The sequence below is a fragment of the Emys orbicularis genome, chromosome 3 (genome assembly GCF_028017835.1).
Source record: "Emys orbicularis isolate rEmyOrb1 chromosome 3, rEmyOrb1.hap1, whole genome shotgun sequence".
NCBI lineage: Eukaryota > Metazoa > Chordata > Testudines > Emydidae > Emys > Emys orbicularis.
This window is the reverse complement of record NC_088685.1, coordinates 39,545,075-39,566,498: the sequence shown is the minus strand read 5'-3', so window position 1 is coordinate 39,566,498 and position 21,424 is coordinate 39,545,075. Positions and strand designations below refer to the sequence as shown.

General features: G+C 37.9%; 1 protein-coding gene across 1 annotated transcript in view; it reads left to right on the top strand.

Annotated features, from left to right (window-relative positions):
- The window catches only part of SNTG2 (syntrophin gamma 2), a 480,514-nt gene extending 459,517 nt beyond the window's left edge, over nucleotides 1–20,997 (top strand). Inside the window, exons 15-18 of the mRNA XM_065401720.1 lie at nucleotides 1,909–2,001; nucleotides 6,948–7,058; nucleotides 19,636–19,683; nucleotides 20,866–20,997. Of these exons, the coding sequence (XP_065257792.1) occupies nucleotides 1,909–2,001; nucleotides 6,948–7,058; nucleotides 19,636–19,683; nucleotides 20,866–20,997 (384 nt within the window). The remainder of the gene's footprint in view (nucleotides 1–1,908; nucleotides 2,002–6,947; nucleotides 7,059–19,635; nucleotides 19,684–20,865) is intronic.
- Nucleotides 20,998–21,424: the final 427 nt, after the last annotated feature.

The following is a 21,424-nucleotide window of genomic DNA, read 5'->3' as shown; positions in this document are numbered from 1 at the left end:
TTTGCTGAATCATGCCCTGAATGACAGAATCTTTTCAGTAGAAGAATAATGTAGAACAAATGATGAATAACAATTCATGACATTTTATAATGAATATGTGAAATGCTGGATACTTATAAACATGTTAATAATTTAATGGCAGTCACTAATATTCTTGCCAATAGTATGATCCACAAACAGCAGCAAATCAAAATCAAACTGCTTATTCACAAATCTTTTTTCCCATTACTCAACCAGCTCTAGTACTGATAGATGAATTACATCAACTGTGCAGACATTAAAAAATGTAGCTATATAAAATGTCAATGTTGTATCTCAGTTGAAGTTCCTTTTATATTAGAATATCACTAAGTTTGACAAAAAATTGTATTTTGATCATATCAACAAGATATTTTAAAATATTGGCATGAGAAACTTCAAAAGCAATAAATACTAAAATTCAAGAATACACCTCTACCCCGATATAACGTGACCCGATATAACATGAATTCGGATATAACGCAGTAAAGCAGCGCTCTGGGGGGGCGGGGATGCGCGCTCCGGCGGATCAAAGCAAGTTCGATATAACGCGGTTTCACCTATAACGCGGTAAGATTTTTTTGGCTCCTGAGGACAGCGTTATATCGGGGTAGAGGTGTATGTCAAAATGTCTATTTTTCAACATCTCAAGCTTTACTACTTTTTAAAAAAAAATACCAAAAGGATCAACTTTCTACCTAGAGTTTTATTAATTTATCAATTTCTTACAAACCATTCATTTGTTAGAACCTCTTTTTTGAGGTCTGGCATTTCAAAAAGATTATCCAGATATAAAATTTTAAATAAACAAATCTCTAAAGATGAGATGACATTGCTGTTTATGAGACATTAATATGAGAACCAGGTATTGTTCCCTTGGAAAAACTCAGGCTTTTAGTACATCAAGAGGCTATATTAAACATTTTGGAAAGCTCTATACAGTGAAGTCAGTGGGATTTTTGCTGTTGATGTCAATGTGAAAACCTTCAAGCCCCTTTTTAAATTTATAGCCAGGAGTGCTGAAGACTGCCTGTCTTTACAGTCTGAATCCAGTTCACATGAAGATATAAATATATGTTAAATGTGCACACTGTGTATTTTGGTCAGTAACTGCAATACCAATGCTATTAGAGATGTGGATAGAGGTAAATTTAAATGTTAATAGACTTTTAATTGTAAAGCACTTTCATAAGTTTAGCCTCAAACTCTTTTTAATCTAAAAAGAGGTCAAAGAATTAACATTCATATTTCAGCGGCTGACAAGAGAGTAGTGCTAGTTAATTGGTTTAGTAATAACCATTGGTACTGTGGTGGCACCTTACCGTAGTTTTACAAGGCTTCAGCGAAATCTTGCAAAATCAAAAAGACTATTTTCAAAGGTTAAAGTAGACAGAGAGGTGAAGCAGACAGATACTGATCTCATAGTTAGACAGTTGCCAGTGATTTGATTATGTACACAAAGTTTGTTAGAAACCGTGTGAGAACCAATTATTATATAATCGATTTAGCCTTTCGAGTCAGTTCTAAGTAGTCTTCCAAAGTCTCTCTCAGAGGATTTTACAAATAGTTCTTTTTAGTTTGGATTGTTTAGTTTTTCATTTTGTAGTGGATAGGTATAGGTCAGATCAGGCCAGGTTCTAAAGAACTGTTTTGGGGGGGAAAAACAGCCTAAGTGAACAGATCTCTGATAATATGTTGTAAATATATATTATTAATAATATATATATATATTATTACAGAATGTAATTTTTTTATCAATAGACTGCTGTAATTCTCTCCTAGGGTTACAGGCTTGGTGTCTTATCACAAACAGAAAATAAGATGTACTGTTATTGGATAAAAGTAACAATGATAATAAAACTGTATTCTCAACATTAATATTTTTTCCAGTCTAAAACATATATGTGCAGCTGGCAAGGAGTAACCCTGTGTTTCACAGTTGACTTTGCCTTGGGATTCACCTGTTTTGACAGTAAAACAAAGGTAAGAGGAAAAGGAGCTAAAAACATAATCTGTTCTATTCTACTGTTAATGAGTTTGGTTTTAATAATATTTTACAGTTACCTAGCACTTTTGATCCCAAAGCACGTTACAAGGTCTGTTGATAGGGTCCCACATTGAAATGCACCCAGCTGTGAATTGGAAAGGGATAGCCCGCCTGTGCCATAAGCATGGAAGGGGGCATTTTGGCCAGTGACACCAAGACAAATGATTATTTTTACAGGAAACAAACAAAAGAAAAGCCATTGGATTTTTAACCCAGATGTCAGTTTCTAAGGTTTCACCCCCCAAAAAAACACAAGGTGGACAGCGGTTTACTGACCTTGAGAAAATGAAGTGGTGTGTGATTTGAACCTGTGTGTTTAGGACACCATAAGACAATTAAAAAACTGAATTGGGCTTAGCCCTATGTGGAGTTTCAAGAAGCAAGGAGAAGATGTAAGAAACCTTCCTTTCCCTTCTAGCTATGCAAGACCCAGCAAAGGCTGGTCCTTGTGCTCTACTGATTCTGGTGTTAGATTTCCTAATGTGGATGGAGAAGGGAGATGGCAGTGGCAGGCCCCTGTCTACTGAAGCTGCAGTAGTGGAGAGAGAGCCACTTTCTACATCTGCAGAGGATGCAAAGCCAGCAATTTAATTAAAATTTAATGTGAACCTTATTGCATTTTGTGAGCGAACTCCTGAGCTTAGATAAATTGGTGTAAGTCCTTTTACTTTAACAGAACTATGCTGATTTACACCAGCTGAGAATCTGTGTTTTTAGCAACACAGTAACTCTGGCAATAAATAAATCAATCAACTTTTAACCTTAACACTGGGGGCTTACTCTTAGAACAGAGCTATATTTTTTTAAACATGTGTGAAGGAAGTTGATCGAATGATTTAGAGGAAAGCAAAAAAATGCCCCTCTTTGAAATATGGACCAAAGTATTTATTTTTAGAATATGTATCTGTAATTTGAAAGTGGCTTTGCTTGAAGACTTATGATTAGGATCTGCTCTCATTGATGCTGGTGTAAATCTGGAATAATTCCATAGCATGTGCAGTATTATTTACTAGGGTATAAAATTTCAAGAGCTGTAAATTCACATTCTTCTTTCTTTCTTGCAAGAGTGTTGGTATTCATTACATTGCATTGGCCTTCACAAATACATTCTACAGACCTTTCTTATTTCAGCAGTTTCAGTTGGCTATGGCTTTTCTGTACACTTCTTATGCTAAATTGTTGTCATAGTGCTGTTAGGTACTTTCAAACAGATTCTGCATTCCGCTCCACAGTTGGCTGTAATTCAGTGAGAAACAAAGTGATTCCTGTAAAAGTAAAGTTTGGAGAGCATTTCGGGATCCTTTGGATGAATATTACCAAATAAATAAAATAAATATTTATAGGTTTTTTTAAATAATAACCTTAGCCTTTGTTTTCCTGTCCTATATTCTGAAACGGAACACTAGTGTGAAATGAAAATTAAATGCCTCCCTGAAGAACTCTACCCAGTACATTACAAACATCAAGTCACTTGGGGAAATGGTGACATCTGGCTATATTTTCCTGTTTAGTTTCCATGAGTTTTGGTATGACCGTCTCCTACTTCCACTAACTAAGAGGACAGGGAATTTAATTTAAAAAATTAAAAAAGCAACAACATCTAAAATAACGGTTTGTACAGTCAAAGGAGAACTGTCTACAAATCTCAGGCAAGACTTTTTAAAATAGATTAATTTAGAATAGAGAGCTGCAGGTTTGATACAGAAAAATGGCTGACCTAATATAGAATCATAGAATCATAGAAGATTAGGGTTGGAAGAAACCTCAGGAGATCATCTAGTCTAACCCCCTGCTCAAAGCAGGGCCAACACCAACTAAATCATCCCAGCCAGGGCTTTGTCAAGCAGGGCCTTAAAAACCTCTAAGGATGGAGATTCCACCACCTCCTTAGGTAACCCATTCCAGTGCTTCACCACCCTCCTAGTGAAATAGTTTTTTCCTAATATCCAACCTAGACCTCCCCCACTGCAACTTTAGACCATTGCTCCTTGTTCTGTCATCCGCCACCACTGAGAACAGCCGAGCTCCATCCTCTTTGGAACCCCCCTTCAGGTATTTGAGGCTGCTATCAAATCCCCCCTCACTCTTCTCTTCTGAAGACTAAATTATCAAATTATCCCATTCGGTTTCAAGAGCAAAAAGGGAAACATTACCTTAATCAGTGTTTAATGGCAGATCAGAGTACCTGATCAATACATGCTGTCCTGACTAATTCAATTTATTAGGGGGAAAACGTTGCAGAAAAATGCTCAACCTCAACAGCAATCTCACATCGACACATTAACAGAAAGTACAAGACTCTTATGACAGTAAGGGAAACTAGAGGGCCTTGCTGGGAACAGCTTGCCATGTTGTCTGCATACAAATCTGTGCAGAAGGTAGTTGGATTCACAATTCTATTTCAACCTTAAGCATTGGCCATGAGTGTTCTGTAGAACTGAGCTGAGGCCTTTTGCATAGTCATCCCTCTCCTTCAAAAAATGTCCCCTTTCCCCTACATCCTTTGTTGCCTTCAGAGAGACTTCTCATCAGCCCAATCCTGTTTCATGCTAGGGTCCCTGAGACTCCCTTCACTGGGGTTGTCAGGTGGTTCTACATGGTGGTTCCTCAATCATTTAACTTCAGGAAGAGGAAAGATGACAGGAAAGGGCCACTGCTCCCCACCCCAATCCAGTGTTTTTCTGCAGACAGGAAATATCGGCTCCCCATAGGAAAAAAAAAAAGCATTTCTTTGCCCACAGTTGCTGATTTTGCTGAGGCAGCAATGGATAGCAGCAACTAATCTGTAATATGATAGTTTTGGAACATATTCAGGTTGTCCAGCTACTTTGTACTGTGGTTTATGAGCCTTCCCTAGTATATGCTTTAGAGCAGTAGAGCTATTGTGTTAGGAAATCTGGGGTACTACTACTGCTGGCTCAGCTGAGCTGGGGGGCGGGGACAGAAGGAGAGAATTAGGATTTTCTGCCTCCTCTCAACACTTTTCTGATCAAGGTCCTTATCTAGTACCCTTCCACTCCCATTCAAATGATTAGAGACCATTCAGAGCCCTGTGAAAGCCACCAGATCCCCACACCATATAGATAAGTCTGGTATCTTTTTCAGTTGACGTTTGATCAACTTGACAGTTAATCTTTGTCCATCGCTAGGAGGAGCTTATCACCCAGTGTGACCAATGCAAACCCCATACCATCCCGAACCCAAGAACGTGGCTCTATCCTTTTCTTATTCCTCCTTTCCTATATCTCTTCCTCCAGTTAAAAAAATATAGTACATGTAACTAACAAAGCTGTGCCAATTCTTCACCAGGTTGATTTGCTTGTGTGTTCTCATTCCCTAACCTTTGTCTGTTTTTTTCTTTATATTATAAGCCTTTCAGGCTTATGTCTCTTTCTATATTTGTACAGTGCCCGGCATGCTGTAGCTCCAATACTGATTGGAGCATTTGGGCACTAAGATAATATAAATATTTCCTTATCATCATCAAGGGAATATGAGGACTCTGATGTAATAATTAACAACAATGTTAAGCAATCGTTTATTTAATTACTCATTTAACGGAAGCTGAGACCCTGCTCTCTAGTAAGCAAGCATCAATCATCTAAATAACAAATAACTTAACGCTCCTCTTCTTGATTTTACTAACCACATGTATCAGGAGTCCAGTTTGCATGGAGAGTAGTTCAAAGCTATCCAGTACATCCATCTTCTGGGTGAGTGAAAATAATCTAACCTCTGCTGAAGAGGACTTGGCATTTCTTCCTGCTCTAATTGGAGCTGCAACCACAGAGCAGCCATCCGGGTCGAAATCCAATCAGTATTATCTTCCAAATATTGAAAAATATTCACAGTCAAAATGTCTGCTGTTTCCAGGTGAGACATACTGCTAGTCCACAGGCAGAAAACATCTTGCAAATGTGGATTTTTTTAAAAAGCCAGATTTAAAAAAAAATAAAAACACAGTTAACTGCTTTTCTGCCATTATTTCATTTTAAATGGCATTCAAAGCATTCAACTGGGAATGATTCATGTTTCCTCCACCAGCTCCCAGGGATCTGGTCGCACCTCAGTGTGCATACACATTTCCATTAATGTTATTGGAGGTAACAGAAACATCAGCAGGAAATTGTACTCTGATTGTTTGGTTTCATTTTTTTACATTTCTGACTCCAAGACTAATGTGTGGAAAACATTTTGAGAAGCGCAGAAAATTACAGTGATTTTTAACAATTAATTTCCAAATGTTGATTTCAATAAGTCTCTCTTTGTAATTTTTAAAAATACCCCAGTAAACCCAGTGATTCACTTGTAGCATAGATCCATGTATTGCTATGTAAGAAACCTGAGGCTGGCACAGACCTGGGGATTCTTATTTCTTGGCTTAGAAATGATTGAATAACACACACTATAGAGCTTTGCATTTCTGTAGCACATTTCACCTAAGGATTTCAAACCACTTTTACACACTAAAATTAAGCTTTGCAATACTGGTGCAAGTATCATTCCCCTCATTGTACAGATGAGCCAAGGGAGGCTTGAGAGATTTAAGGTCTGTGGTGAAAGCTTGGCTCAGTAAAGTCAATGGCAAAACTCCCATTGACTTCAATAGGCACAGGATTTTACCCTGATCTCTGTACACCCTTACATGGGTAGGAAAGTACGAAAAATTGTATCTTTTTTGCTGTTATGTATGAAGTAGAGTAGATACATTGTATTTATTATGCAACCTTCCTCTTGCCTAAAATATATTAATCCATCATTTATTTTACATTACATTTAACTTCTCGATGTTGGATCAAAATTGCTCAATAATGCAAAGTTTTGGGTATAAGAGTGTAATGTCAAAGAGTCCTAATTAACATTTTTTTTTTTTTTTTTGCAGAATGTGCTCTGGAGGTTTAAATTCTCTCAGCTCAAGGGGTCTTCAGACGATGGAAAAACAAGAGTAAAGCTTCTTTTTCAGAATCTAGACACCAAACAAATTGAGATGAAGGTATCTGATATAGTCTCTCTCTATTTAAAAAAAATTAAATTGAATTTATATCAAAGAAATGAAAGTTTTCATTAAATACTGTGCATGTTTACAATCAACAGTTAAATCATGTATTATTTTTTTTCATATTATCTAGAAGCTGTGCAACTAATAAAAGTCCTGTGGTGTCTCTAGATTTATTATACCATCTATGTGATTCTGTTCCTGAGATGTATTCTGAAAAATTGTGATATATTCATTCAGAATGATAATTTCTCTGATGTGCCTTCTGTTAAGTGTAGTTTTCAGCAATAAGTGTAATATCTTAAAACCCTGATTTTAAAATGGATGTAAGAAAAATAGTTTAAATGTTTTATTTTAAAGCATTTTAATATATTTTCAAGATGCCACATAGCAAAGTTAGAGCTTTAAGCAAAAAAGTAGATTTTTCTGACTTCTTAATAAAAAAATATTAAGTAACTATTATTATCTATTATTAATGCCTACATAAGGGCACAGTCTTGTAAGGGGCAGAGAGCACCCTAACTCCCATCGAATCCATTGGTTTTGAAGTGAGATGAGAGCATGCAGTATTGTGCAGGATCAGGTATTAAATAGTGATAAGATACAGTTTGATTACATAGCAACTGCTGTATGATTCACAATCCTTTTTTCTCTAAATAACTTTAGACAAGACTTTAGCCTCAAAATTCAGATCTGGGTATAAGACCTCAGTGTAATGATGTTTACATTCAGAGTACTGGTTTGATGCATAGACCTAGTGCTTGCTATGACATTTGGAACTGGGTCCAGGTTATGGACTTTGATCCTGCCAAAGTTTGAGGATGTTTCAAGTTGCCTGTGGAGGCGTTGGCATGGGAGAAAGCTCATGGCGTTGGCATGGGAGAAATGGTGCATTGAGGCTGGGGTCACTAGCAGAGCAGACGAGGTTGGAGAGTGGCAAAGTGAAATACAGAGAGACGTGTGTGAGGTAATATCTTCTATTGGGGCAACTTCTGCTGGTGAGAGAAAAGCTTTCGAGTCACACATAGCTCTTCTTCAGGTCTGGGAAAGGTACCCCCAGAGTCAAAGCAAAATGCAAGGTGGAACAGATTGTTTAGCATAAGTAATTAGCACATATTGTAAGGGACCATTAATTTAGAGTGGCTTGTTAACACGTCTGCAGTCATAGGACAAAAAGAGAGGGATAGTGGGTTACAGATTGTGGTAATAAGCCATAAATCCAGTGTCTCTGTACAATTCATGATTTTTAGAGTCTAGCAGAGTAATGAATTTAAACTCCTAGGCTCATCTTTTGAAAGTGTTGTGCAGGTTTCCTTTGAGGATGAGTACTGATAGGTCAGATCTAGAGTGATCACATTGTGAAGAGTGGTCACCCACAGTAGTGGGGTGTTTTTGTCTTTTATCATTTTCCTGTGTGAGTTCATTCAAGAGTGTAAATATTACCTCACTCACCTTGTCTGTCAAATATCCTGGGACTGACAAAGCTACAGCTACAATGCATGCAATGGTGAAATACAATCAGATAAGAAGGGAAAGACAGTCATGAATGGCTTTGAAGGCAATGGCAAGAGCTTGCATGTGATGGAATACAGAAGAGGAAGCCAGTGAAGGGATTTAGGTGGCACAATGGGCAAAATCAGTAAAAACAAGAGTTTAAAACATTCTAAAAATTCCTTCCCCTCTTGTGGTGGTCAGATTTCAGTCTCTTGTTATTTGTGATGTTATAATCCCACTTGTACTCCAAAGATTATAAGCAAAACTGTAAATTAGGCAAGACTTGATTTTTTTCAATGTTAAAAACGGTAGCAAGAAGAAAACATTCTGGGCTTCTTTACAAATCATGCCTTACTAATCTATTAGAATTCTTTGAGGGGGGTCAACAAGCATGTGGACAAGGGTGATCCAGTGGATATAATGTACTTGCACATAGGGAGCAGGTTTAAAACAAATAAAAGGAATTATTTCTTCACAGAACAGTCAACCTGTGGATTTCTTTCCCAGAGAATGTTGTGAAGGCCAACACTATAACAGAGTTCCAAAAATAACTAGATAATTTCATGGAGGATAGATCCATCAATGGCTATTAGCTAGGATGGGCAGGGATGCAAAACCATGCTCTGAAGTGACCCTAGCCTCTGTTTGCCAGAAGCTGGGAACGGGCAAGAGGGGATGGATCACTTGATGAATACCTGTTCTGTTCATTCCCTCTGAAGCACCTGACATTAGCTACTGTCACAAGACAGGATACTAGGCTAGATGGACCATTGGTCTGACCCAGTATGGCCGTTCTTATCATAAATGAGGAAAATAAAGGCCACAAATAAAACTTGTTTTCCTTTGTAGTTCTATACTGTTAATTGGTCCCGTATTTATTGCCTATGCAATCTTATCTGACAAACATATTTAGGGGTGGTCTAAATTTTTTGCAAAGGAAAATTGTTTTTGACCAAATTATTATTAATATTATTGTTCTTTGTTTGTTGTAAGTGTCTGCCTTCCTCAAAAAAATTTGATCTTTCATTGAAAAGCCAAAAACCTCTTTGTGTATTTTTGGATGAAAACTGAACTTTTTTTGTTTTTTGACTATTTTCACTTGAAAATGTTCGGGGGGTTGGCTGTTTTCACCACAATTTTTTTCAGTTTTTGGTTGTAAAAAAACATTAAACATTTTTTTTAACAAAATCAAAAAAATTGCCAAGGAAAAAAACTATTTTCTAACCAGCTTTTTTATTTACTATTGTACTAACTACCCAGCAAAGTGCTTAGTACCATCAGTTGAACTACTCATGTTTAGTAAGCACCACACCCAGCAGTGAGTGTTTCCATACTGGATCCTATATATGAATAGAGGCATGTGTTAGTAGGGGAGCCAGGAGATTTAGATTCAGAAAGCTTACTGAGTGACCATGGACGAGTCAGTTTATTATTATGTGCCTCAATATCCCTATTTGTAAAATGGGAATAAAAATACGTCCTTATTTCACAAGTATTCTCATTAATATTTGTTAAGAACATTGAGCTCTTCAGATTGAAGATGCTATGTAAGTACAAAGTATGTGTGAGCATACACACACAAATGTATATGTATAGTACAAATGTTGACAGAACAAAATGAAAGCTCATTGAATGGCATGAGAATAAGATGAGTAGAGTAAAGTCATGCCTGAACCTTGTGGGTATGTACCCTGAAGGGTTCTCTACAAATCCAAACAGTACCTCCTCCATCTATACTCCTATTTTTTAGCAATGCAGTGTCCCACTGTCTCCCTGCTGTCTGAGCCTTTCCCAACCACCATAGTGAAAGGCTCCAGCAGCAGGGAAAGGCTCTGGCAGTGGGAATGCAGTGGGGAAAGGTTCCAGCAGGTCCCTTTCACTGGTGGATGGAGCTACAAACCACAGTGTGGATGCAACTTGCTTTTCACAGCAGTGTGTAGTTATGTATAGCCTACACACTGCCACCATCAGCATGCAGTGTAGACATAGCCTTAGGCTTCAGAATTACGCTTGGACACAAAAGGATACAGCATTGATTCCCCCCTCTACCCCAATGTATTATTGGTACAGTATATGAGCTTAAGGTACCTAAGGAAGAATTTCAAGGAGGTAGATGGTGCTGAATAGAGAGGGGCAGCCAATAACAAGAAACACGAATATAATCAAATAATGGAAGTTTCATTTCTCTTGAATAGATGAGCTAGTAGATGTCAAACGAAGCTCAGTATGGATGCGTTATAACATTCACTTGGCAGCAAACACTATAGTTAATGTTGCAAGAGTTTCCTGGATTACCCCTAATTTCATATGCTTGTAGCTTTCTGAAAAACTCTCCTTTGGGAATGAAATTTCCATCCATGGTGTCTGGACAAAGGTTCTCTCTCTCTCTTTCTCTTTCTTTCTCTCTCTCTCTCTGTACAGTTTGAGAAACATTCCTTATGTTGTATTCTTGGATTCTAGATGAGTGAAAAAATACACTTCTCCGACAAAAAAAAATGTTGCCACTTTTCTTCATACAAATAACCAAACAAATCCTAGACAGTCAAACTTTGCATGTAATTAGTCTCTGATCAAGTTTGGAGGGGAAAAAGGCAGAATATTAATGAATGGCAAATTGCATTTCCTGTTTATGCAGCAGAGAATTCTTTTAAGTTGGAGTTTATGACTCGTAGAGAGAATTGCATAGACATGCACTCTTTGATATGAGAGGCCTTAACAACATACGCTGTTTTTCATGCTGCTTTGTGGATATTGGGCCAGATCCTGCATGCCTTCCCTATTTATTTTAGTAAATGGGGAAACGCCTGATATCAGGTGGCCAGATTGAAAATATTTCTAAAATTAAAGTTTACATTAATGTATAACATGACTATGAACCGTATGTATCCCATTTTATATACACAGCACTGCTTTTCTGGTAACATGGCCCTCATCCTCCCAATCAGCCCTAGAAACTCATCAAAATCTCTCAAAATGGCTGCTCTATGTCAGTCCTTTTGGACCCTCTCCTGGCCTTTTGGTTAGTTCAGAACCATCCACGAAACTCAACTGAGGAATAATCTTGAAAAAGGAAACCCATTCAAGGATTACACCTAAAAATTGCTACCCAGCTGGCATTGTTTAGGCAAGAAACAAGCCAATTTTGTTTTTCTTTCTGACACTCTTCATTTTGTCATTTCAGCCTCCCTCACAGTCTGTTTTATCCAGCTAAATATCCTGACACGCACCTAGACTGTATGGTCTCTGGAGCAAGGACTGTCTTCTTTCTTGTCAGTACAGCACCTAACACAAAATGACCCTGATCCTTGATTGTGCTACCTATGATTATCTTAATACAAATAATAAGGATTACGCCTGATGTTTGCATTTCATCAGGCCCTGGTGATTTGAAGACATCTAACTTGTCTAAGTAATTTTTTACTTGTTCTTTCCCTATTTTAGACTCTGATCCTACCTCATTTTCACTGGCATTCACTATGTTAGACGTCCAATCACCACCAACCTTCTTGATGAAAACCGAAACAAAAGAGCCATTAAGCACCTCTGCCATTTCCACATTTTCTGTTATTGTCTTTCCCCCCTCATTGAGTAATGGGCCTACTCTGTTCTTGGTCTTCCTCTTGTTTCTAATGTATTTGTAGAATATTTTCTTGTTTCCTTTTATGTCCCTAGCTAGTTTGATCTCGTTTTGTGCCTTGGCTTTTCTAATTTTGTCCCTACATAGCTGTGTTATTTGTTTATATTCATCCTTTGTAATTTGACCGAGTCTCCACTTTTTTAGGACTCTTTTTTGAGTTTTAGATCATTGAAGATCTCCTGGTTAAGTCCGGGTGGTCTCTTGCCATATTTCCTATCTTTCCTACGCAGTGGGATAGTTTGCTCTTGTGCCCTTAATAATGCCTCTTTGAAAAAGTGCCAACTGTCTTCCATTGTTTTTCCCCTTAGACTTGCTTCCCATGGGATTTTACCTACCAACTTCCTGAGTTTGCTAAAGTCTGCCTTCTTGAAATCATTGATGGAAGTACTTTTACTTTATTCCATGCATTGAACGCCCACAGATATCAATGAGGATTCAACGCTGACAGTACATTTGATAGCTCTTTTCATAGCTGAAAGAATGTTTACATAACATTGGTGAGAGCAGTCTGAAATCTTGTATATAATCTTTTTAGATTACTCCCATTCTGACTAGTTATTTATCTTGATACAGTAAGTGCACGTAGATTAGGTAAGAGTAAGCCCATACTATAAAATGAGAAGGTTTGTAAGGAATTTGCTCTTTTCTAAGGTCCATATGCTGCATTTGGTCTGTGTGTAGAATGCTCATTAATGTCACTGAGGGCTGAAAGTCAATCAGAGTTTTTCCATTGACTTCACTGGAGTTTGAATCAAATCCTAAAATCCTTTAAGACAGTTTTTGTATGTTATGGGAAGTAGCTTGCAAACATTATAATTCAAGTTTAAAGTTTTTGTTTGGCCAGAGCTGGGAACTGTTATATTAAAGGCTATATTATAATACAGAAAAAAACATGAGCATGCACTTCATTTTAATTGGAGAAAAAAAAGAATAACTAAACAATAAAAGATATCAACCACAATATTTCTTCTCTCTTGGTATTTATATCCAGTTGAGATACTGATTAATAATTTACATCTACTGTACATAAAATGTGCATTTAGAAAACGTATTTCCATATATGCTCCATATCTGTCAGGCAAGACAGAAGAAATACTGTGTGGCTTCTGATATAAAAAAATCAGAATAAGGATTATGTTTACTTTCTTCAAAGGATTTTAACTAACATTTTACACTTCATTTTTCTTTCACAATAAGATCTAATTTTGCATGTGAAACCTGAATGAATATTTTAGCAGCTAGTTGTCATTTACCACCAATTACAACAAAGTGAACACTTTAGTTAAGTTCCCAAAGAGTTTTTGTTCTTTCAGGGTAAGAACTAATATTTCTTAATCTATTGACTAGCCACATGTGAAAGCAGGATCCTGAAAGATTCTTGCCTCTTCCTTTTTAAAAATAACTTGAATATTCTTAACCAGCTATAAATAATTTTTAAAAAAAACAGCACAGTCAGCCCATCAGCAGTTACATTGCTATATTGGCTGAAGGGCAGAAGAGATGTTTGTCTTGGAAATGTTACCTTTTCCTTGCTAATAGCATAGTAGTCCCTGATCTTGAAAGGGGCTGTGCATCTGTAATTCACATTAAATCCTTCAGAGTTGTGGTTGCTCAGCACTTTCCAGCATGAGGAGTTTTGTAACTGTATAAAAGGTTTGGTCCGGTTCAGATTAGAAGCCTTATTATGGCCACTCTTCCCATTAATACAAGAAGTAGTAATACACTGTCTACAGAATTGGAGGTGGTGGTGGCAATTTGAGCTGCTCTTGGTATTAAAAGCTACAGAGGAGGTAAATCTGGGTGGGTTGCCCGGCTGCACTGGGGTGAATATAGGCTACACCTGTTCCATATGTATAGCAAGGGATGCCTCTCAGCATGCTCCCCCTAGTGCCCAGGAGATATTCATGTCCTATAGAGGTATACTGCCTCCAGACACCATTGCTGAAACTATGCACCTCTTCCTTCTCCCTGTCATAATACAAACTTTTAAGAAGTACAAATGAGTCCTGAACAACTGATTCTCCAGAGGCCAGATTTTCAAGTGCTCAGCACCCACAACCGGGTCTAGATTTTTCAAAATAACTCCACTCCCAATAAGCCACCTAAATAAGGGCCAGACTTTTTAAAAATGCTCAGCACCCTGCAGAACCCAATATGCTGAGCTCTTATAAACAGCCGTCCCTTCATTGTCCTGCCTAAATGGGAGCTGAGCCATCTTGTAAATCTGGACCTGATTGTGGGTACGGAGATCTTTTCAAAGTCTGGTTCTATGTGATTATGTGAAGCATATCCAGACCTCTTTGTTTTAGAAATCAGGCTGGAATCTTACTGAAACAGATTTATTTGAGAGATATCCCATACTGCTTTGTGTCAATGAAGTTGGAATTACCATAAAGACTAGCTGTTCCCAAGGTAATTCTATATTCCTGTATTCCTTTCTTGCTGGAACCAAACTGTGCAGATGCACTTCTGCTAGTTAGGAAACAAGTCAAATGTAGAGTTTAAATAATGTTAAGGGTTTTTTTATTTTATTTTTTTTACTAAAACATATACAGATATCAACATGTAGCTGAATTATCCTCATGATTGACTCATCCTGCAAGGCCTAAAGATTGAAGGAAGTTCTGAACAGTGAGAATACTAATATACTGCATGGTCATCAATGCTGTACAGTAACATAAATGCACATAATGATACGAGTTAAGAACAAGGTTTCAGCTTTAACTCTGAATTTGCTGGCATTTTTGGGTTTGTTAAACATACTTATTTGTGCTTTAATGGCATTTATGCTAACATCACAGGAGAGGAACCCAGACAGGTTAAAGCAAAAATCCATTCCTTTACAGCTTACAATACTGGTAGTTTTTATAAATTACCCATTTGATATAGGTTCTTGATTTAAAGACAGGGACACTGAGTATCACTGAATCTCCCAGACTATAGATCTCAGGATCATACTCTATATAACGTTATTAAGTCACTGCTGAATTGTAACTTCTGTGCATGCTGGTTCTTTGGAGAAAGATAAGCAGCTACTTTTCAGAATAAATAGTATATTCAACCCATAAAAACATATTTAATATATTATTTATAGATAGGGGCCTGGTCTAGTAAAGCACTTTAACATTTGCTTACTTTTAGAAACCTAAGTAGCTTGCTGCTGATCAGCTGTGAAAGCACATCTTCAGAACTTGGGTGTCCTTTTGTTACTTCTATTGTATGTTACTATTACTTATTGCCACCTCATCAGACCCCAAGTTTGAAGTCGAATCCTAGTGAGAAAAACAGAAAGCAGCAGAAACTCTGGCAAGTCAAGGGCAAACATATGATAAGACAGGCCAAGAAAGAATCTGAAGAACAACTAGCTAAGGACACCATTTTTTTTTAAAGTACATCAGAAGCAGGAAACCTTCCAAATAGTCCGCGAAGCCACAGGATGATCGAGATACTAAAAGAGCACTTAAGAATGAGAAGGCCATTGTGGAGAAGCTAAATTAATTTGTTCTGTTGGTCTTCACTACAGAGCAGATGGGGGAGAACTCCACACCTGAGCCATTCTTTTCAGGTGACAAATCTGAGGAACTGTCCCAGATTGAGGTGTCAATAAAGGAGGTTTTGGAACAAATTGATAAATTAAAGAGTAATAAGTCACCAAGCCCAGATAGTATTCACCCAAGAGGGCTGAAGGAACTCAAATATGAAATTGCGGAACTATTAACTATGGTATGTAACATATTGCCTAACTCAACCTCTGTACCAGATGACTGGAGAGTAGCTAATGTAACGCCTATTTTTAAAAAAAGGCTCCCCAGGCAATCCTGGCAACTACAGGTTGGTAAGCCAAACTTCAGTACCATGTAAATTAGTTGAAACTATACTAAAGAATGAAATTATCAGACACTAAGAAAAACACAATATTTTGAGAAAGACTCAACGTGGCATTTGTACGGAAATCATGCCTCACCAATCTATTAGAATTCTATGGGGGAGTCCACAGGCATGTGGACAGGGGTGATACTGCTGATATAGAATATGTAGACTTTCAGAAAGCCTTTGACAAGGTCCCTCACCAAAGGCTCTTAAGTGAAGTGAGCAGTCATGGGATAAGAGGGAAGGTCTTCAGAATCAATAACTGGTTATTACACCTATTAATTTTGCAGTTCTTGATGTACATTTGTAATTATTATGCCATCTATGTCACTGATCCTATGAGTTGTCACCCTGTACAATAAGAAGTAGTGAATGCTTTCAGTTGCACTAAGCATTCTGCAGCATATGTTGTGAAGCAATAAAGATGAATTATTTACCAAAAATAGATTTTTATGGCATACCAAAGTCAGTGTAAAAAACAATGTGCAATTAATTAAAAACACATACAATAAAAACTTCTGAAATAAATTAATGGAATAGAACTTAACAATGTCCATTTCAGTTCCTTTTGGCTACGCATACAGCAACCATGGTTTTGTCAGGTCAGTGTATGTGAAGCTATGATCATCCTTACTGTCCACCAGGGTGGAGTGGTAGGGTTATGGATGCAGCCCCTAAAGTCACATGGAATGTTGGGGGGTGTCGAGAAGGGCTAAAATTGACTGCATAGGGAGACAAGCTTGTGATTGTTGAACATGTAGGTCAACTAGAATCTTCAGTATCTGTGTTTGCTGCTGGAGAAGGCAAATTATGTCCTGGTGCATCTCTCTCTCCTTTTCCTGCTGGGCCTCCTGGGCCTCCTATTTGATCTTTCCTTCTCCATACTGTCTGAAATATTCACCTTTCTGGCTCTCGGTTCACAGTCCAATGAAGCACTGGCTTTCAGAATCTCACTGAACATATCCTCACATCTGCTCATCTTTCTCCTCCTTATCATGGTCAGGTGTTCCGCGGGTGTGGAGGGGATGGCCCGTCAAGGCTGCAACCGCTACAGATAAAACACACAGAGATATCATTGTCTGTATAATCACCATTGAAAGTGAAAGTTAAGTTTCAGAACTCCCTTCCCTTGCTCCCGGAAAGTTTGAAACAAGACATGCTTATTGACATTTCAGTCTTGGAGAGCATCTGTGCACAGCACTACTCTCCAGTCCCAGTCATGGTGAGTGTAGTCCAGCAGGGGTGAGGGGAATGAGGAGAGAATTTTTTGGTTGCATGAAACAACAAAATTTTGTCCCCTAAAGTTCATGGGTATGAGTGCAGGGCAATGTCACTGAGCACTGGAACTATTTTTCACAGGCACTGGTGATTTTAGCTGGCATCTCACTTCTGAGGGTAACAAAGGAATAGAGAGGACAGCTGCTACTGATGTCTCAAAGCTGCCTGGGCCCATCTGCAGCTAGCCTGTTTACTGCAATGGTGCCTGCTGAAGTCATCATGGACTGGTGTGGGAAAGTGTACTACCATGGAAGAAGGCTGCCATCCCTAGAAATCTTCAGGAGAGGACTGCAGAGTACCTCCATGAAAGTTTCATTGAGATCTCTCAGGAGGATTCAAGTGACATCCCTGTGCACATAAACAAACGGCTCCTCTTGGCCTCCTTGGTTAACTCTACAGGAGATGAAAAGCAGATGATAGCTCTACCTCTGTTTGTTGTACAACTACCTCTTCTAGTACAAGTACGCTAGCAAAAAGTCAGTAGCTGTGTCCTGTTGAGTTGGGTTGGACACCATCTGTACATTTAAACATTGTAATAGGAAATGCATTCACATGCTTACCCGTGTTCCTTCCTGTGCATCAGGCTTGCCCGTGCTCAGCTGCCAGGACTGACTAGACTATGGTGGAGCCTTAAACACATGCTGGCTCATAGGATAACTGGACCCTCCGGTCATGTCCAGCATCCTTCGCCTCCTCTTCCTGCTCCTCCTCCACCTCACTGTTCACTGCAGGGCTCCTCAGAGGAATTATGATGATCTGCGGGGCACTAGTGGGGCCTCTGCCAAGCATCACATGCAGATCATTATAAAAGTGACAGGTCTGCGGTTTGGCTTCAGATTGACTGTTGGCTTCCCCGGCCTTGTGGTATACCTGTGGTAGTTCCTTTGTTTTCTCGCAGCACTGCTGCTGATTCCTGTTGTACCCCTTCACCTGCATCCCCTGTGCAATCTGCTTGTTAATGTCTCTGTTTCTACAGCTTGTCCATAGCTGTGCCTGTGCAGCCTCCTCTCCCCACAGGCCCAAGAGATCCAAACCCTCTTGTCTATTTCAGGCAGGAGTGCATTGAGAGTGGGGAGTTGGCATGGCTGGTTGGGCAGTTGCACACAAGGGAGAGCTGCAAGGTGTGCTCGCAAAGCTGGGCAATGAGAAAAGGCATTTCAAAACTATGCAAGGTTTTTAAAAGGGATGGGGTGGCTTGTGGTCTCCCTGACTCCTGGGCAGTGGAGTTCACAATTGTGGCCAAAATGGTCAGTGTCAGGCATTGTGGGACAGCTGCTGGAGGACTGTTAGAGTCTATAGGTTGCACAGTATCCACACTTGCATTGCATCAAACACTGTACTTCAATCATGGCTCAATGTCATTTGGGGAGGTGGTGTTACTGTGTTGCCATAATGGGGCACTTATGTCCATGGGAGATAAATTTAAGTATAGACACGTGCACAAACATGTCGACATAAGGCTACTTATGTCAGCCTACCTTTGTAGTGTAGACAAGGCCTAAGTTAACTCATGTTAACCGCGTAGCAGACATGTTATATTAATCATATAGACAGAGATAAATATATTTATAAAAAATAATACAGCTATCTCCCCCATTCTATAAACAAATGTGCTTTGCTGTATAGTACATTCATATTACAGAGTATGAGAGGTTTACACGGGCAATTGTCTCTCTATCTTTGGCTGCCAAGGAAATCAAGCTAATTATCTCAAGCTAAAATGTCAATAAAATGGAGCTGCTGAAAAGAAACAAAAAGTCTTAGCTATCTGAGCAAAGTTGTTAATTACAAGAGAATTAGAAATACGGTAGTTACAGCAATGGAAAAATCAAACATTATAAGGGCAATGAAATGTACAGAGAAAAAACCTGATCCCTCTGCATCTAGGACAAAAACTAAGCTGGGAAATATTCCCTTCAAATTCCAATACTCTTTCATTCTAGTACTTTGTATCTAAAAATAGATGAGATGTAAACCAAGGTTCTAATAAACTGTGTCCATTCAAAATCCTGTATCAGTGTTAATCATGGTAGGATCAACCCTGGTGTCTTAGTCAAATTCCAAGTATATTCTGCTTATCTACAATTCTCTTTGCAGTTTCAGCTGGATATAGGGTTCTTTGTTTAGTTTTGAGTAGCTGTGTCGTGCTGCTGTGCTTCCATAGTTGGAGAAGTGATCTTTACATATAAAGTACTGTATGAACAGCATTGGGAAGCTTAAAGTCAAAAATTCTGTAAATGTATGATCATTGTCTTTATCAATGAATTTAATATGAAAATTTATGTTCATTTTCAGAAAGCTCTACTTGGCAATCTTGGGCCTGATCCTGCAGCCCTTACTCATGTGAGTAATCCTCACTCACATGAGTATTTCCATTGACCTCAATAGGACTGCTTGGGTGAGTAAGGACTAATTGTGTGAATAAGGGTTGCAGAATCGAGTCCCTAAAGAGCTGGGAATTTAACAAATTTTTTCTTAGTTTATGAAAACTATAGAGAAATGTTCTGTCATACAGAGAAACAGCTCCTGCCAATAAATGTATGTTCTTCAATTGTGAACTGCTCTAATAACTAGTTTTTTCCAGAACGCAACCTTTAGTTTCAAATATACTATTTGAAGCAATTTGGTTTAGGAGAGATCATAAAATACTATTATGGCAAACGCAAATGTCCAGTGCTTTGAATTATAGCAAAGTAAAAGATATACTTTGTAACTAAGCATGCTTAGTAAATGTCCTGTTGAAAAGGAATGTTTTCCACTCAAAATGAAAAACATCCCGATGGTTTATTTGCCAAGTAGATACTTTATAGATTACAGTATCCTGTAAATTGACCTATTTTTAAGCTATATTCATCTACCGGAAAATCATCCCTTTACTGGCTGGTAGCGATTGGAGAAAGAAGTGATATAAGTTGGCTCAAAAAGTAAGGTATGAGTTGCTAAAAGTAGGAGGGAATTTATGAGAGAGGACGAGAAGCAACTCTGACTTACTCACAGAACCAGAGTTTATTGATTGTGTGTCCCATCTCTTTTTTAAGCAAGCGGTATTAATATACTTCTTCCCAAATTTTGTATGCCTATCAAACCACTCTAAAATAAACTGTAATACTTAGGAATTACATAGAAAACATCAAGTGAAAATTTCCTTCAGTTTATAGTCACCTTTCCATAACAAATTCAGTCACAAATACACTAATCAACTGTTGCTTTATAAATGCAAATTGAATAGTCTATTTCAGTTGTCATGCTGTGTAAAATGCAAAAAGAATAAAAAATAAAAAAATAAACAGCATAAAGAATGAAAAGTAAATTAAAATGAAAAGTCATAATTCAAGGATTGTTAGTAAACCAGGTAAGAGAATTGATCTTTTAAGATTATTATTTTTAACCTTACTGTTCCATTTAAAGTTCCAGATTTTCATGTAAATAACACTGTTATTTGCTAACCTATCTTTTTCTCACTTTACTTAAAATGATTGGATCCCTAATGATTCACCTCTATTTTGTCTTTTATTTCTCTTTCAGGAACTTGAATTTCAGGATCTGACAGCGGTTTTACACTGTATTCACTCCTTTATAGCAGCAAAGGTGGCATCACTTGATCCAGTATTTATAGACAGCCAGTGCATGGCAAGAAAATACATGTACAGTAACTGAAATCCAATTCTGTGTTGTGATTATTGCAAATAAATTATTTTCTTAAAGAAATTAGTTATTTCATGCACAATATTGCAATTCTGTGTGATTTTATAAGGAGCCTATAGTTGTGCTATCAATAAAAATGCTACTAGTTTTCATATTTTGTTCATCATTGTTAAATCTCATGAGTTAACAAACATTAATTCAAACTGAGTCGGTTTGTTTTCTTTAACATTAATCTAAATCCCAGAATGAAAATGTTCATAGCATAATATTTCTAATGTTAATTTGATTTTTTTTCTCAGAAGTTGCATCATGGTGTAAAAATGGGGACCAAGATTTGCCAGTTGTGTGCCTGAAGTTAGGCTCCTAACATTTGTCCTGGTCTTCAAATGTGCTGAGCACACAGAAACTTCCATAGACTTCACTATGGAAGAAAAGGGCA